We start from the raw sequence: 19,463 nt of genomic DNA on the forward strand, positions 1-19,463 counted from the left end.
TTGTGTGAACTGATTGATTTTGCAATGACTTGTGATTTGAACAGTCTTAATTTTGATTCTGTGGTGTGTGGTTATTGAATAACAGTTTTTCTACATTAGAACAAAAAGTCAAGTTAAAAAGTACATAAAATGAGTAAATATCAAAATTCAAACATAAAAAAAATTACTCTAGTTCCTTTTGCCAAAGTACTTCCTTAGAATCTGCGTAGCAAAGTAAAATGGAATTGCATTACTGGTACCAAAATAATAAATTATGATAGTAATTATAAAATGTAACATTGAATAGCAGCAGCATTTGTACCACTAGTAATAGACTGTATTAGTGATAACTGCACTATTTTTAGATATTTTATTGTCAATCAGCACCACATATTAGTCATGGTGAACCATCACATTTCTGTATTTCAGTCCACTATCACTATATATATATATTTTTTAAATATCCTACTGTCTCACTAAACTAGTCCTTCTAATACTACATTCACTTAAATTGCATACTTCAACACTTTTTCCTAAGTTTCTATAATCCTTATTATCATCCTTTCACTCTCTCAGTTCCTTTATCTAAACTCTCTCTACTCTTTTATTATTCTAGCACACAATTAATATCCTACATGCTAATTCTGTACATCATTTAAGTTATACTTAAACCACTATTAAATTACTCCTTTATATTGTGTAGTTTATTATCAGTTCTTATTCACTTGCTTCACTGATTCGAAATTTACTTTAAACTCGCATTTTTAATTGCTCACTTCTCTTCTTTCTGTATCAGTTTATCAGCCACTACTCTACTTCACTGCATTTTCTCATCTTTCTTCCAGTTTAAAGTCTTTTTATGCATTTTTCCTCATTCTATTCTATTTTTTCCCTCTACACCAGTTTCTCAGGTTGTATTTTCCATTTTCCTTAACTTCAGTCTGCTTCCTTTCAGTGACAAAATCCACACCTCATCTCCCTCACTTTCACTCGAATTCTTACTATTCACTGATCCCCCTTCTCTTTCCAATTCTTTCCTAAATAGCTCCTCCACATTTGTTAGAAATTTCCTATTTTGATCTGCTGATTTCAATGTTGTCAGCTGATACCAGTCACGTTCCTATTCTTCCTGTTTATTACCTTCTGCTGACGACTATCATTCTCTCTCCTCTTTGTCCTCAATGCTGCTCTCTGCTGTGAGCTTATTTACTTTCTTTTGTGAAACCTTGCATATTTTTCCTCACCTCATCTAACCTCATTTCTAGCTTCTACTTCTCATTTCGTTCATATCCATTTCAATTCCATTTTTTGTTCTTTTTATACACATCAAAAAACGTTTTGCATATCAACGAATAGCACAGAAAATAAACATGTAGCCTTTTTTAGGCTCCTACAATGCCATTCATGATCTTGTAAAGTGTATCGTTTTGAAAAATCAGTGTGCACATCCGATGTTTTGCAACCAATCGCTTCCTCCATTTTCTGCTATCTACAGAGGAAAAGTAGACAGCTCATGTCATGGCCTGTACACATTCGGTGCATGTTGTCAGTCACATAAACATGCCTAGGCAATTCATCACACTGTTTAACTGGCACGCATCATTGCACTGAACCAGCAAAGCCTAACTCAGAGAGCTGTGGCAAACTGTCTTGGAGTCGACCAAAGTGACGTGTCACGAGTATGGAGGAGGTACCAGCAGACATATTCCATGTCTGATAGTCTACGGACAGGTCGTCCTCACTCCATAACAGCAGCTCAAGACCACTTTGTTATGATAGGCACCCGATTGCTAGCACCACAGAGCTCTGGACTGACTTGCAATGAGCTTCAGGGGTGCAAGTTTCCACCCAGACATCAGAAATCGTTTGCATGTGAGAGCCCTACACGCAAGACGGCCCCTCCATCATGTCCCCCTCCTTGACCGACACAGAGCTGTTCATCAGAGGTGGGCCCAAGCACACCGTAAACAAGCTCTGCATCATGGTGAACAAGTGTTATGCAAACATTTTTTTATGTGTATAGTTTTCTTAAATTACTCAAAATTATTTTTTTAGTTCTCATACTTACAAATCTTACTAAAACTGGTCGATTTGTTCCTTTCTCTAGTCTATAAGTCTGTTCTGTGTCTCCTTCTCTCAAGTCTAAATTAAAAATCTCGTAGCACATATTGCACATTGTCTCATATGTTCCCATTTCAAATTTGCGTCCCACTTCTTCAACTCTGAAAATTATCAAATTTGTTTTCCTTTGTTTATATTCAAAATATTAAATTTTTTCTTTCATTTACTTGTTCTTCCATAACAGTTTCTCAAGCTTCTCCCTATTGTCTTCCACTTTTAACTTCAAGTTTTCTGTTGTTTGATTATTATCATGTACATTTTGAGATGGTAAGTTCTGTTCCTTCAAAGTTATTTCCTTAAAGTTGTGAAACCCTCCTCTTATTTCTTCTCTCAATTCTTCTGGCAGTGATTTTTCGTATCCAAATAGCTCATTTTCATTTTCAACTTTCAATACTGCATCTTCCTTTATATCACTTAATAGTAGGACATTGCCCTCTATGCACTATTAACTGTCCGTCTGGTTTCTGCTCACTTGCGTCTGCACTCTCCCACTTACTGCTAATGAATGCACTATATAAAATATTGAGTAATGCTGGTAAGATAAACTAAAACGCTACTGTCTACACTCACGTAGAGCATGGTTCACCACTGTAACATTTACAAAGACTCGTATTATGTAGTTGTATTGTTCCAAACCCAACATTAAATTTATATTATTTATATCACTAAAGAACGATAATATAAATGATAACTTGAATATTATTTATATTGGAGAAAAGGCTTTTGGGCTATCAGGCTGTGGTCCGTTGGATGTGTGACCAAACATTTTGTTCACTGCTGCGGTGAACATCTTCAGTGGTGTAGAGTACTGGTGCGGCTGGTTCTGCACATGCTGATGACAGTCTGTGCTGGCAGCATCATCGTATTTATAGTGTGTGAGGGATGGCATGGCTTGTAGCCCTTTTTTCTGATCGGAAATGAGTAAAAAAAGAATCTGTATAAACTGCGAAACTTAAGACTTATAAAAGCATGGTGAAGAAATATGTTGCTGTGACTATACTGAGAGTCATAGCAGCACAAGTGCAAGAAAAAAATTTCACCCTCTACCTGAAAAAACATTCCAGTCAGCACTGTCCAAGAATGTATTTACCGGTACTTTCAAATGTCTCCCTATCAATACATTCCTGTCCTTCCTGTAAATTTAGTCATCCTTTGAATTCTGTAGAGTGTGCAGTAAGTCTGACAGTGCAAAATGGCACAGCTAAAATCTGTCTATAAGTGAAAAATTACATTAGTGTTGTTCCTAGCAGTATATCAAGTGAAGTTCTCTGTAGTTACTTGAACTGCAGAGAAAATGTTATCATTCACAAGAGCACGGAAAACAACAAGATTTTTTCATTTGGGATGAGCTCTTATTAGAATTTTGCACTGTAACTAATGCACAATAAAATATGTTTCCTATAAAGTGATGTCTAAATTGTTTTCTCCATTTCATAAATCATTTCCCATCTATTGCGCTGTCCACTTATAATGCTTTAAGGACACAGTCCCTTGATGAGCATATGAACAGGATTATACTCTACACTCGTTTTGATGCAGAACAGATGCACAGTCGCTTTTAGATGTTGATTATTATCTTTGCAGAGGTATGCATGCTTTCCTTTCATCATTTTGTTGAAACTGTGTATCATCACAGACTTTACCCTGATTACATGAAGTGTTTGCTGACCATGTTTAAGGGAACCCGTATGTTAAAATTTTAGATTTTCATGCATTTACGTATTTGTAAGTAACTAGGCTGTTTTTACATACGAGATAAAATTTTGAACACTCGTTCTTCAAAGTAGGAGAAAACATAATTTAAAATTGCATATAAAACGACGTAGTAGTTTTGGAATAATTCAGATCTAAATTATGCTAATTAATTATACATAATCAATTTGATAGGTACACTTTTCAAAGAATATATTAAGGCTAGAGACTTGAAACTTTGGAGGCCTAGTAATAACGCTTTGGGCTATAATTTGCCACCTCTGCTAGACTGCTGACTTATTTCTTACATTATTTAAATCAATTTCATTTTTTATAATTAATTTACATAGAAAAACAATCAATCCTGTGTCACTGATAATGGAACTAACAATGTTAGAACAGTAATTGTGGTAGCAAACAATTACTAATACAATAATAAAGCACTGTTCCAAATTTCAGACTGATAGCTGCAATAGTTTTTTAGAAAAGTGTACCTAAATTATAAAAAATGTAGTTTTGAGAAAACAGTGGATAAAGTTCAAACTTACAGTTACTGTAGTTTCAATGCATCCCTGGATTGTAATCATCTTCCTTTTCCTTTTCTTCTTCTTCTCGTCTTCTTTTCTGGTTCCCCTTTGCAGTCCTATGCTCTTTTGATTGGGTTTGCACCACTTTCTCACCTTCTTTTACTCTTCGGACTTCGATGGCATATAGCTCATGTTCCATACTGAATCCTGGTTTTATGTCCATCAACTCCAGAACTTTCTTTCTGCTGCTACTGCCATCATTGAAAGTGATAACAGCATCCAGGACACCAGTCTTGAGGACATTCAGGCCCACAAACACTGTCTTTGGCAATCTCTCCCATATAGAGTTGTTGAAACTTTCATTGGGGTTTTGGGTGCAGCCGGATGTACATTTCTCTACCAGCTTCTTGTCAGCAAGATCTCTGAATATTGGCTTTACCTTCAACATGACAGCTTCTGGTAGGGAATGTTTGTGATCATATACTACATTTTGAGCTTGTGCCTTATTATAACCGCACCACAAATCCAGACCTTTGGGACAGAGTTGATAGTATGGTTTCTCGTTGGTTGAAATTTTATGGAAGTATGTAACCCATACACTCTTCCTCATTTCTTCCACATTCCCTGTGTTCCTTCTAATGGCTAAGCCATAGTAGGTCTGAAAGAGATCAATTTTTGTATTCGTCAAATGACCCGCTCCAGCGAGTATCTTGCCATCATCCAGTTTTATCCACTTTAGTTCCTTCTTGAGTCTCCCCAGTCGTGCTCCCATTCTCTTGTGGACGTGGCCTATGCATTCAAGTTTTTCAATTTCTACCCCTTCCCCACAGGGCTTGTCTTCTTGTACCTTTTTGAAACCCTTGCTGTCACTATCACCAAGATATTGCAACATACCGAATATTCAGAGAATCCTAAGACTGTCTAAAAATGTTCAATGCACCTTGCACCTCCAGTCCTCCAATATAAACTTTATAGTTTTTTGTACATTTATGTACAGTTGCCTTTCCCTGTCAACATATCTGAGAATATTTTGTCAATATTTCCACTGCCAACACCTTGCCAGTGAGTAATGATGTTGCAGTGACAACACCATTGAGTGACATATGCTCTCACTTTTGTCAACTGCCATCGAAAGCCCCACATATGTCTCTATTGTCACCATTCAACTCCACAGTTTCCGTTGCAGCTTGTCTCATTGAGGCTTCTGCAATTTCAGAGAGGAATTCTTTTATGAAGAAAACTTCTCTGTCAAACCTAGCAGGTGTAGAAGTAAGATTCATAATAGCACAAAAAGTTTGTGCAGCCTGTCTGCCCTTACCAATGCTTCGCATACCATACACAAGTCTTGTACTTACATTGTACAGCCTATTTCTGTTCATTGCAGATGTCATTGTGGCCTTTACACTTTCACAATTACTGCAATGTAAATTTATTTTTGTTGCCAACCCTCTCCTGGAACTAATGTTTTCAAACATTTCCATACAGTCTTCACTATTGCAGAACAGAGTAGCCAACACAATTTTCGTCTTGTACATGTTTTCTTCTTCTTCTTCTTACATGAATTCAAGGAGAAAATAATGATAGAAACAGACTGCAGTCGAACCTGTGGTCGAACGAACTACAGAAGTGCCAGCGTGACGCTAGCGTGCATTTAAATACCCACGCACACTCAGATATTTAGTCATAAAAAGTCATTGAAAAAGGTCCTACCGCTAATATTGTATATATCAATCTGTTCAGAATTGAATAAGGAATAATATTAAGTAAAAATCTAAAAATCGATGTTTTGGTCAATTTTAACATACGGGTTCCCTTAAGTAACTGGTAATTATGAATGGTACTCAGAAATTACATTTTAACCATGGTTACTTTTTTAACCACGGTTACTAAATTTTTAATGTTACTTTTTAACCATGGTTACAACATTCTTAACCGACATTGAAGCACATGGTCAACAGACTACAGATTCTTTGACATTTACAGATGTTTGTCCAGAATTCAACACAGACCATTTTTATGAGAAATTAAAAAAAAAATTAAGGAAGGTATAAATAAAATAGGAACAATTTAACACACTGAAAGTGTAATATAAAATGAGTTATTTTCTTTACTGAAGTAAATTTAAGTCAAGTCCAACACATGTTAATGTAGGTATCCTATTGCCTGTCTATTACAGGTTCGAATGTCTGTGTGGAAAGTGTATTTTCTGTTATTAATAATAAATAAGTGGAAGGATGAAAGGAGTAAATGTTACACAGAACTCACGAAAGCTGAGGTTGAGGTTACCTTAAATTCTAATCATATTGGTCATTCATTTTTTCGAAGCATTTAAGATTAAACCTTGTTAGATAATGCTAAAAAAAACAAACAATATAAATAATCATAATATATTAGGTCCTCCCATTTTTTTTAAGTTCTGTAGTCGTAACAGACTATAGCTAATAGGAAAGGGCGAAAGGCAAGTTCACAGTGCCTCTAAACTGAGGCCAATAGGCTATGGGAGCAAACCCAGGCAGAAAATCAAAGAGATTTGGAGGCCTTATGATGACACTCTCATCACCGAATCCACTCAGCAATGGATTGGTACTCTACTCTTATAAATACTCGAATTATTCAAGGTAACAGAATGGCACCAAACAGAATGGCACCAAACAGAATCTCACACCAATTCCAACATTACACACCGCAGGGCAGAAGAGCAAGTGGACCTATAAGAAATGTTGGAATTATTAGTTTCAAACTTGAGGATGAACAGGCCAAAAAGTCTAATCCATGATGATGATGATGATGATGATGATACCAGAACCAACTATTACGGATTCCCCCCCAACTATGTATTACAGCATTACAGGCAAAAAATTTTTCGATCAGCTGTGAAAACAACACTGTATAGGCTATACTTTATTTCAATGTACAAACACATCGGAAAAACTAAATAGACCAACAAAATAAATATATTCTCTCTCTAACATTATGATATGACAGAAAATTCAAAACGAAATCCCTGTTTTAACGAAAAATCCATAATTGTGATAGGTGACCGAAAACTTTTGACCGGTAGTGTATATGTGTATATATTCACCAACTTAAAATTCAATTGTATCAATAGTATTAGAGATAACTCTGAAGAACATAGTACAGAGAACTACAGCTTACTCAACCAAAGAGAAGAGTTTGAAATTTTTTTTCGATGGTAACAATATTGATAGAATTACATTTATTCTGACAGTGATCAGAACAAACATGAAAACTACTTCTTTGGTTTTCCTTAAAAAGTTAATACTGTTATATTTTAGTAGACATTTATATTGGTGCCATCAACCAGAATGGAACTATACTGTAACATGTATATTAATTCAATATACGTATTATGGCATTTCATGGCATTTCAAGTTCCAGGTACAGTTGGCAACAGCATGGTGATATACATGGATGGTGTTTAATTCAATAGAATATGGCATTTTAATTTCGAGCTATTTTTGGTAATAGCATGGTGATATATCGATGGCCCAGAACCAGACTGTTCCAAGTCCATTTTACTTTTTTTTTTTTTCAGGAGAGCTATTTTAAGCTCCTGACATTCATAGCTTCATGAAACAATTTGGAATAGCTTCATAGCAACCTTATGGAGAGAGATATTTACAATTTTGTTCGATTCATATATGCAGACAAGAACTGGAACAAAATGAAACACAGATTTCTTTCTTATAAAAAGTTGGACTTAGAACAGTCTGGTCCTCAGCCACCGATATATAGATGGTGATTGTCAGTAATGCGAAGTATAAGACTGAGATCACAGTACACTTAATAAAGTACTGCAATTTGGAGATTCACTCAGTCATTCATTCAATCATAGTATTCTGCCCAAGGGTAGGTCTTTCACTCCAAACCCAGCATTCTCCAGTCTTTCCTATTTTCTGCCTCCCTCTTTGTCTCCTCATATGAGCCATATATCTTAATGTCGTCTATCAGCTGATATCTTCTCCTGCCCCAAACTCTCCTCCTGTTCACCATTCCTTCCAATGCATCCTTCAAAATGTAGTTTCTTCTCAACCTGTGACCCAGCCAATTCCTTTCCCTCTTTCTGATCAGTTTCAGCATCATTCTTTCTCCATCCATTCTTTCCAATTCAGCTTCGTTTCTTATTCTGTCTGTCCACTTCACACGCTTTGCAAGACTAAATCAGTTCCTTTCTAAAACAACTGACAATTTTTTTTCAAAAGAAGGCATATGCAGTTTTGGACGAAAACGAGTTACACATGTTTACTACACAATTCGACATCCAGCTACACATTTCAAGTACTGGTTTTATTAAATGTCTATAAATGAGACTTTATAAAATATAAAATGTTGAAGATTCTGCAAAATTTTTATATATGAATTCATTTGTAGTTCTGCCAAATTGATACTGGGTTTGGTACACGCCAATATTTAGTTCACAGCACATAAAGGGGAAAAAATTAGTCTGAGCCTGAAGAAAGCAAATGAGTAGCATCATAACAAATTGGCCATACCAACCATAATCAAATTTGAGGAAAACGCAAAATAACCTGCTGCATCCAACCATTTTCATAATATGTGAATTTGGTCCTTTTTTATGAGATGTGGTTATGTAATATCAATAGCAGGATTAATGGCAAAAATTAAAGTGCTATAGTTTCGAGTAAATCAAAAATATTAGCAGTTGATCTGAAGACCTGGTTTGACAAACATTCCAAGTCCAAATTTACCGAAGTTGACTTTACTTGACATAATATGTTGTATTCCTTTAAAAAGGAATATCCAAAGTCCGACTCTAAGTCTGTTTTTTAATCAATAATCATGCAAATATTCATTTCACTATTTTTATACGGCAAGCATATATAATTTTCTTGCTCTCCTGAATAATTTACTTCAATAGACTTTGGGTATTTGTGAATTCATGTCTTCAATTTTGTTTCTAATTGTTATGCAAGGCAGTTTGCAAGTACATATCAAGACAATTTGTGTAATTAATCGCTGAGCTATACAAAGTATGTTTAACTCTCCAGTAGTTGCAATCTCAAATGCAACATTAGTGGTCGCGTAGTTCACAGTTGTGATTCATATTTCAAGTTATTTTTTGGATATAATTTTGTTATTTTTTTTTATTTTTCTGGTTAATTATTAATGATCACACACTGAAAGCGTCTAATTATATTCATTTTTTTAATTCACAAAACAATTGTTTGTCCAATTACATATAAAAAATGCTGTAAAACATAAATTTAGAAACTGAGAACATCTGTGCGGAGCACAGTCGTGATTCAAGAATACACCAATTCAATTAGGCTCCAAGGAAATAACTGCTTAACACTTGTCAATTACGACTTGCTGAGAGGGTACAGAAATATATTATCGAAAGGTACCCAGGTGACGGATACAATAAGTGGATCTTTCTTACTTATGGCTTTTAGGGAACCCAGAGTTTCATTGCCACCCTCACATAAGCCTGCCATCAGTTTCTATCCTGAGCAAGATTAATCCATTCTCTACCAACATATCCCACCTCCCTCAAATCCATCTCAACCTCCCCAAAGTCTTTTTACCTCCGCCTCACAACTAACACTCTATATGCATTTCTGTACTCGCCTGAGTGTGCTACATGCCATGCCCATCTCTGGATTTAATGTTTCTAATTATGTCAAGTAAAAAATACAATGCATGCAGTTCTGCATTGTGTAACTTTGTCTATTCTCGTCTAACTTCATCCCTCTTAGCCTCAAATATTTTCCTAAGAACCTTATTCTCAAATACCCTTAATCTCTATTCCTCTCTCGAAGTGAGAGTACAAGTTTCACAACCATACAGAACAACCAGTAATATAACTGTTTTATAAATTCTAACTTTCAGCTATTTTGAGAGCACACTGGATGATGAAAGCATGTTATGGAACAGTGAAACAACTGGGAAAAAATTCGGACTTCTACAATTATAAGACTTCTGCACAGAAAGTAATGAAGTGTAGACTTCTTCTGAAAATGAAATAATGAGTTATCCAGTATATTAATAGGTGTTATAATCATGGCAAAGCAATGCTTCCCGAAGTAAAAATAAAAAATATATGCGTGAATCTCTCAAATGTTGCTAATTTGAAGTCCAACACCACTCTTGCGAAAACTAACTTCAAAGGAAGATTGAAAAAAATTGCACATCTTTTATGGCTGTAGGCTTGTATTTCCCACCTCAAATCACTGTTTAAATATTTCATACAGTGGTAATAAAAAATAAAGAACTCCTTAAATGTCAGCCTCCTGGACTGTCTGTTCCAATATTTTTTACAAGAATTTCAAACTCCTGACACCACGATAATTTTATTTCTTAATTATATGGTCCACTATTTTGAAATGTATACTCAAAAGCGTAATGTAGGACGTCTATAAAATATTTTACACCATTTACACGTTTCTTGTGTATTTGTAAAGTTTCTTCAGAGTATCAAATGTCAGTCTCCTGGGGTAAGAAAAAAAAAAATTCGGATTTTTTTTCTGCCTAGGTAGGTACTTTTTACTTCTTAGGTTCTTAATACTGAAGCAGATGTGCAATTGGAGAGAAACATCAAACACGGAAGTGAGATTCATCTTCTAACATTATTTTGGAGCTTACAAATAGAAAAAAAAAAAACAGTAATGTCTCACTTATATTGTGTAATATACTAGTAGCCACCACTTCTAAGACATAATATTATATAAAATTCTGAAATATACCCTGAAATTATCATATAGTTGATTGATATTTCTAAACCACTTACATAACTTAAAAATTACATTTATAATCTAACAATAAAATAAAACATATATCTTGATTACACAAATTTTAATAATAATAATAATAATAATAATAATAATAATAATAATTTCAAGTGTATAATGGACACCTTGGACCAGCAGGTGAGGAAAGATATGGTTACGAAAAATCAAATGATGTAATAAAGGTTTTTCACGTGCCAGCCTCAGCCATTGTCTTTAAGATGATATAACGTTCTGTTTCAATAAGAAGATAACTTCAGTCAGAAACACTGATGTTGAGGGCATGTTATCACTTATGGTGATGAAGGAAACATGGTGTAAAGTAATTTAAGACATTTAAAGATAATTTAACACATCTAAAGTTAAGTATTTGTAGCCTTGCATTAAAATACGAACAAAGCACAATTCATCATAATCATTAAAGGAAGACTTTAGGCACTTAAAATTGTTGTCTATTTCAAATCTCTATTTGAATAGAAGATTGCAGAAACAGCACATATCAGTATGCCACATTATATATTTTTGTGAAACAACTTCTGTAAAACTATAATTAAGAAAAATTAATAAATACTACATAATTACTAAAACTATATTTTGTAACATGTTAGCTATGTAACAATAATGTGACAAATACTCACAGGGCAGATAAGTATAAAATACTACAATAAAATAGAAGAAAATATGTAATTCCTGACAATTTATAATTTTGTAAATGTTAAGTTTGAAAAAAACGACCTTCGAATTTGGCCAGCAGAATGCCTATCAATATACAGAATATTCTGAAAAAAAAAAATGGTTACAATATTTAGAGAGGAAGTAGTATGCATGAAAACAAGAAATAAATGTCCTGCGAACATGGGTACTAAAATTAATATCTTCTGAGAAATGAGCAAATGTTTACCATCACAGCAAGAGCAGCATATCTTCCACTGTGAGCTCTTTGGCAAGAAACTAATGAGGAAACAGAATGCAGCCATTTGTCACTGTGTATTACACAGCATAACTTTGTGTTTGTATCAAGAGGATGCTTCAGTAGACAGCAGTACATTACAGTTAATAATCGTACTACTGTATGAATATAACTGTACCACCCAGGTAAGTTAGTTTCATATCTGTTGAATAGGAGCATGTTTTGTTTCTTGCCCACGATCTCATAGTAGAAGATAAGCTCTTACAGTAATGGTAAACATTTTGCTAATTTCTCATAAGATATTAATTTTAGGACCCATGTTGGCTTGGCTTCATGTGGGCTGGTTCCAGGAGTGTAAAATCAGTTTGCATACAATAGTACGATTATGAACTCTAATGCACTGTCGTCTCCTTAAGCATCATCTTGATACAAACACAAACAAAGGAATGCTGTGTAATACACAGTGACAAATGGCTGTATTCTGTTTCCTCATTTGTTTCTTGCCAAATAGCTCACAATGGAAGATATGCTGCTTTTATGATGCTGGTAAACATTTGCTGATTTCTCAGAAAATATTAATTTTAGGACCAATGTTTGTAGGTCTTTTATTTATTGTTCTTACACATACTGCCTCATCTGTAAATACTGAAACTTTTTTCAGAACACTCTGTATATTATTTTACAATTTCCCTTCCAACAGAAGTTCACTTATAACGTTGGTCTACTGTTGGCTATTTGCCAAGTTTATGAGAATCTCATTATGTACTACTCGGTAATACTTTATAATATTCATAGGGTCTACCACTTTTAAGTATTAGTTTTAATACAAAAATATTAGCACGATCACAATACATAAAACTCTCATGTGAATATGTGCAAAACTAAATACAAACATCTACTTCAAATACAGTAAAACCTGTCTGAAAGATCACCCCTATTAAGAGACCACTCCTCCTAAAGACCAATTTTTTAAAGAACCGAATTAAAAATCCATAGAACTAATGTAAACCACACTCCTTTTAAGAGACCACCTCTCTCCCCGACCACCTACCAGTGACTGAATAGCCATTTCCTTAATTTTACTCCTTTTAAAAGACCGTACTGTATTTTTAAAATGTACAATTTAGTATTTTATTACATCACTGTAGCCTAAATAAATTCCAAGAAATTAGTACAGTACTAGAAGTTAAAATAATGTTTGGCAACATTGTTAAGTGATACTGTAATCACGTTGAATGCCCATTGCTACGAAAAAGGTACAATGACCACTTGTAAACGACCTCTGAGGTATGATGAAGGGTTATTTACATTGCTATTTAACAGTTTCTTGAAAAGTAAGATTTCTCATGCCATATGACAGTTTTACTTTTCGTTTTGTACATTAGAAATCAAATCGTTACTTGTTAATTATAGTCCAATAATTTATTTTTTTTTCCTCCTACCTATTAAAAAAATTCTGGTGATCAACTCACCGATGACGAGGATGAAGTCAAGAGAGAATTTCAATCCGAAAAAATGTGACTAGAACAAGCCTTATGTAATATTGAGTTAATTCAACAATCGGCACCACTGAAAGACTCTATGAATCGAGAACATATAAATGAACTTCTTAACACGTTAAAGAATAGTTTTGAAAATGAGATTGTATTGTATTGTATTGTATTTATTAACATTCCATGGTATTCATACATTGCTTTAGAGCTAGAATATGGAACAGGTCAAAAAACTTAATACTGTTATAAAGTTTTAATTTATAGTCACAGTCTAGATGAAATATATACAGACGAGATTTACAATATAGTCTACTAGTACAACACAAAGTTTTAGTATCAATTTCATGAAGTGTTATTGAATGTCATGAATTCACCTACAGAATAGAAAGCGTGAGAAATTAGGTACTTCTTCAAGGAAATGTAAAAAAGTTAGAGTTCAATTTATGATTTCGTGAAGGGGAGTCAAAGGACAAAATTGGAAAAATAACGTAAAATAAGAAATGAAGTTCTGATTTCAAGCTTTTATTATTGGCAATATTTTCCACGTTTTTATTTCATTAACATAGAAAGGTTTAATCCATTATTGGTGTAAAATAACTCCCCCTATTGAGAGACCATCCCTCTAAAAGACCAGTATTTCATGGAAATAGCAGTGGTCGTTTAATACAGGTTTTATTGTATGTATAAAGTAAATAAAATGTAATAAAACTTAGCTTAATGGTAACCAATATTAATTAACCACCCTCACCCTGAAAGATCTTTTTTTTTCTGAAACAGTTTTTAGCATAATTAAGATCAATGTATTTTCATCCTTGTTCAATGAATACCCTTCTTCCTAGCATATAGCCAGTACTTCTCTAAAACAACCATATTTGTTCATGGCTCCTAGAAATTTCCAGCATTAACTGTAAGTAAAGGGTTGCACATGTGTCGCGAGTGGCACATGTATAAATCGATGTTTGACGACGTCACATTAATTTGATTGTTTTCATTTTGTTTCTCTCACTTTGAGATTAGTTCTGGTGATGGAAGGAGCATGTAGTTCTAAGTCTCGTGATGGTGGTTTGTGTGGAGGTTGTATTTACGGATGCCGGATATTTAGCAGAGTTGATGTTCAAGAGGACATATCCAGATCATCGTGAATGCATTATTTTTTCGTGGAAGTGAGAGAAATGTATCCACTTTTTCATTAATGTGAGATAAGTGATCGTAGATAGTTTGATATTTACTGAACTATTTCATCGTTGACATAGGTTACTGTACGTACAAGATGGAGCCTGACTGGTTACCTGATTGAAAGGAATGTCTGAACGTTAAGCAATGGAGCTGTGCAAGACAAGGCCTGTTCAGTCAATTGCTACCTAGCCTGTTAACCCACTGATAGCTGGTAGAATGGATCTCATTTTACCAGCTACCAGAGACCCTGTAACTTCCCCACATGCTAAAAGCCTACTGCTATTTCAACATGTATAATGGATTGTGAAAGATTAATTTCAAATAATAATAATAATAATAATAATAATAATAATATAATAATAATAATAATAATAATAATAATAATAATAATGTTTATTGCCAAAAAAAAATACAATACAAAAAATTGTAAATTTACAACATTCTAGCACTCCCCTCAAAGAGAGAGTTCTCATGTTCAGGGTAGGATTCAATACATAATAAATGTAGATGCATAAATTACAATATAATAACATCTAAAAATTAATCATTACTCATAACAAATTGCTTACATACATTTTTACATTTCAAACTGTTGGAGGTAATTAGGTGTGTGTATTTCTTTATTAATTTGTTGTAAATTCTAGGGCCGATATTAGTACTATGGTTGAAAGCAGTGATCGTTAAACACTTGGGTTCAAAGAAACGTATTGTATCCATACCTTTGGTTTTGTGTTTGTGAGTATATGGTCTGAAGTATGTGTGATTTTTATATATAAAATTTAATAATGCACTGATATAAATGTGATGTATTTTCAAGACTTCAAATTCTAAAAACAATTTTTCAGATGATAATCAATGTTTACATATTTTGGAATCAGGCTCAACCTGACCACCAAACCCCATATCTTAATGTGAAATTGTATGATGAAGTAGGAGTTGAAATGGATATTAATAAAGGTAAAGGTAGCTCCTTCACATGCCATAAAGGTACTTGGGGGGGAGGGGGGGGCATGGAGACAGAGCCCCATGCTTTCTTAATCTCGGCATTAGAATGAGGTGGTGTGAAATGGATACCAATAATAAGTAACTTTGTAAATGAATATTTGATATATTACAGAAAGTGAAGATTTTAGAAACAATATAATTATCGGTACTGACCTAATGGCAATTAATACTTATTATTTGATCAATGCTCTATTTGCATCAGAATTAACTATATGGGATTTAATGAAGGGGTTTTATTATGACAAAAGATGCTTTCCAGAGAAATGGAATTATTTACGTGGTTATTTCCGTACTGAAAATGCCCAAATATCTTAAGGTATGTTTAAGAGAACCTGATGACCAATACAATCCATCCTGGTACTTTTACAAATTGATATTGTTTTTTAAAGACAATTTTGAATAAGCAGAGTAAGTTCAGCTACATTGACTGGGAGGTGCAAACAAACTCATTCTGCTCAGCGACCAGCTAGGTTATGAGCGATCAGCTCGGTAACCAGCCAGGCTCCGTCTTGTACATACCCTTATGTACGGTTAGACTAGGACTATATTAGCTTAGGAATGTTCAGTTGATCGTTATTATAAATTGAAATATAGGCTAACTTTGAACTTGTCTAGATTTGAAGTATTTTGTATTAAAGAATTTTTCTGTTTTAAATTTACTTGCAAAAGTTGGAAGATTTTTTTTTTAAGTTATTTCAAATTTTAACGTTTTCCACTCATTTTTTCTTAATGTTTTAAATTTTGGGGCAAAAATCAGAAATTTTTGGAGTTTTTTTTTTTTTCTCTCGAATGGACAGAACCAATACTTACAGCTTTACATATATATTTGTATTGATTTAATAAATAATGTAAACGAAGGCTATAAAATAATAACATTACTGTCACATTCTACATTATTTAATGCCCTGATAAAAGCTTATAATTTAAATATTTCCTATAGTGCCTACCAGTAATCCCTGTAAATGCAATTCATGAACATTTTAACACGAAGTGAACTATTTAGGGAATTTGTGATGAACTCAAAGAAATACATTGCAGACTCTGACAAAAGTACGTTGGATAATTCAAGAGAGAGAACAAAAATAAGGTGAATACAAAACCGGCATATGACTCAGCAGCGTATTATGGTTAATGCTAATACTAAAATTCTGACTTAAGTGTCAAAGCAACTTCCAACAAATTAAGATGTAAATCGACTCTTAGGTTAAAAATCTACATTTTTTTTCCTTAATGTCTTTCAAACTTTGGTGACATAATTCTCGGGAGTAAACTAAGCAACTTATACAATTCAAACTTGAAAATCGAATATGGGGGGGGGGGGGGGGCAAAGAATTTTTTTTTTTTTTGTTAATTAAATTTTCCACCGACATAACTCCATAAGAAACTGACCTAGGGTGAAACTTTTCGCCAAAATGATACCCTACTTATGGAATATGTAACATATAAAAATAATTTATCTTGAACCATTCAAAAGATATCGCATTATATAAGCACTTAAGTATGTGTATATAATACTTTTTTTGGTATATTTTTAGAATAAAATAATTAAAATCGATTAAAAATAATAATTTTAGTTTACAACATAGCCACATGTTTAAGCTTTAATTTGGTACCTCAATGAAGCCTTTTCCCCAAATTGATGTCTACTTTTTGTCCGTCAGAAGGATAATAAATGTCGGAAAATGTGAAATAGGAGAAAACAGACACTGAAGAAAGCGTAAAGTATAGTGCACTTATATTATAAATGTCCAAATAATTATGAAATTATTGACATAATAGCTACAAGGAAACGACTTCAGAATACCGTGTAAGTACATATGAGCCGTCCAGAGCAGAAGTGATGTAAGTCAGAATTGGGTAATGAGGTTTAAAGTAAACATTCTGTAAAATACAGCACAAAGTAACAATTAATATTCAATTTATTTAAATTATTAGTAGTCAGTGGATAGCACGAAGGACATATTAATCGCTACTTTGCGCTGTATTTTACAGAATTTTTACTTTAAACCTCATTACCCAAATTTGACTTACACCACTTCTGCTCTGAACGGCTCATATGTCGTTATTCCTTTATTGAATTACTTATTTTTGGTTCAGCAGACATCTCTCTTTTATGTACTTGTCCCATCAATAAAAAACAAGTGTTTTAATTATTTTTAGTCTTTGCACGTAAGTACTTACGCGGTATTCAGAACTATAGCGGGTACAAGTTATATATGTTTTGAAAACTAGAAGAAATGAGCTTCCAGATAAGGCGAAAACATTTTCCGAAATGTTTAAGAAATCTGACATTTCTAGAGTCGATGCATACCTTAAGAATCCTAGAAAAATATGATGGCAAGACTGGTAATTTCCGAGAAGACGCCGGTCTTCTATAAGGTATGTGACAAGGTTAGTGGGTTAGTTGAGGGGATATCTAAGTGACATTAGCCCGAGGAATATGTGAAAAGACTTCAATGATTTTAAGTCATTAAAATCACGTCACTTAGATATCCCCTCAACTAACCCACATACCTTGTAAAATACCGACATCTTACCGCAAGGTTTAATCCCAAATAAATATTATGCATAAAAATCTAATTTCACCACACATATTAGTCGAATAAAATTAGGTTAACCACAACGATCGGTCAAAAGACCTGAATATAGGCCTATTATACGCTAAAACAAAATAAATAACAGATTTTACTTCGTCACTGAATTAATATTCGAATTAAAAATTACCATGTTTGCCCTTTCACCATCGCCTTCCCTATTTGCGTTTGTATTATTTGCTTCTGCACATGAAGAGCTGGAGCTGCTTCCACATGTTCTGCCATTTTTCTCTCCCTGAATCGTCTGAATCTCAGAATGACAGTACGGATGTGACGTAGTCCATTTCCATGCCTACAAATACTAAATTCAGACTTGCCAACCATGCGATAATTTATCACATTCATTCATTCATATTGTTCTGCCAGCTCTGGTTCTGCCCAATGAACATGGGCATCCTTGTCGTACACCTCGCCCTCTTCCACTTCCCTTTGACTTTTCTTATCTTATCCTGACTTTGATTCGTTGTTTCATGAAAAAGTTACAGAATAGTCTTCTCTCTTTCCAATCCACACCTATTTTTTTCTATTCCAATCTACTCTGTCAAAAGCATTTTCTAGGTCCACAGATACTATATACACTTCTTTATTTTCCTCTATACTCCATGTCTGGATTCTGTAGAGTATAGGTGACGGAAACAAATCCTCTGCGCAAGTGGTGAGTGGAAGTGGCTAATCCAATGACTGCTCTGGGGGGATGAATTCCTTGAAAGGAGCGAGTTACTGCAGAGAAGAGATCTGGAGAGATTTATATCTTAATTCAACTGCAGTTAAGATGTCACACTACCTATCACCTTGTCACGCGTATCTTACTCCTTAGCGACCGCGAGACGATGCCGTCCGCAAGACACTCCCGCACTGCTAGGCTCCGCCAATTCGTTTCTCTCCGTCTCCACCAAAATGCGCCGACTAACTGTAAAGATTCCAGACACGGAAAATAGATCTCTTACGCCGATTGTTCATAGGCAGCAACACTGTCTCCGTCAAATCTTCAGGCCATTCGCCTTTCCCATGTATTTCGTTGCAAAATAATAGTTTCCTTTTTGTGTTTACCCACGCATTCCACTAATTCCTATAATTTCATCATTTTTCTTGTAATTATTGAAATACCGAAACTAGCTTCGAATATCAAGGGAATTAAAAGCGACAATGCCTTTCCTTTCTCCTGCATAATTCTGTGGTGTTTGGGTAAAGGGAGATAA

General features: G+C 34.2%; 1 protein-coding gene across 2 annotated transcripts in view; it reads right to left on the minus strand.

Annotated features, from left to right (window-relative positions):
* LOC138707856 (ubiquitin carboxyl-terminal hydrolase 15-like) overlaps positions 1–18,514 on the minus strand; it is a 136,535-nt gene extending 118,021 nt beyond the window's left edge. For both annotated transcript variants that reach the window (XM_069837842.1, XM_069837841.1), the window contains exon 1: positions 18,395–18,514. In XM_069837842.1, coding sequence (XP_069693943.1) covers positions 18,395–18,489 — 95 coding nt within the window. In that variant the 5' untranslated portion in view covers positions 18,490–18,514. The remainder of the gene's footprint in view (positions 1–18,394) is intronic.
* Between the last annotated feature and the right edge of the window lie 949 nt (positions 18,515–19,463).

This window comes from Periplaneta americana, chromosome 10, assembly GCF_040183065.1.
Source record: "Periplaneta americana isolate PAMFEO1 chromosome 10, P.americana_PAMFEO1_priV1, whole genome shotgun sequence".
Lineage (NCBI taxonomy): Eukaryota > Metazoa > Arthropoda > Insecta > Blattodea > Blattidae > Periplaneta > Periplaneta americana.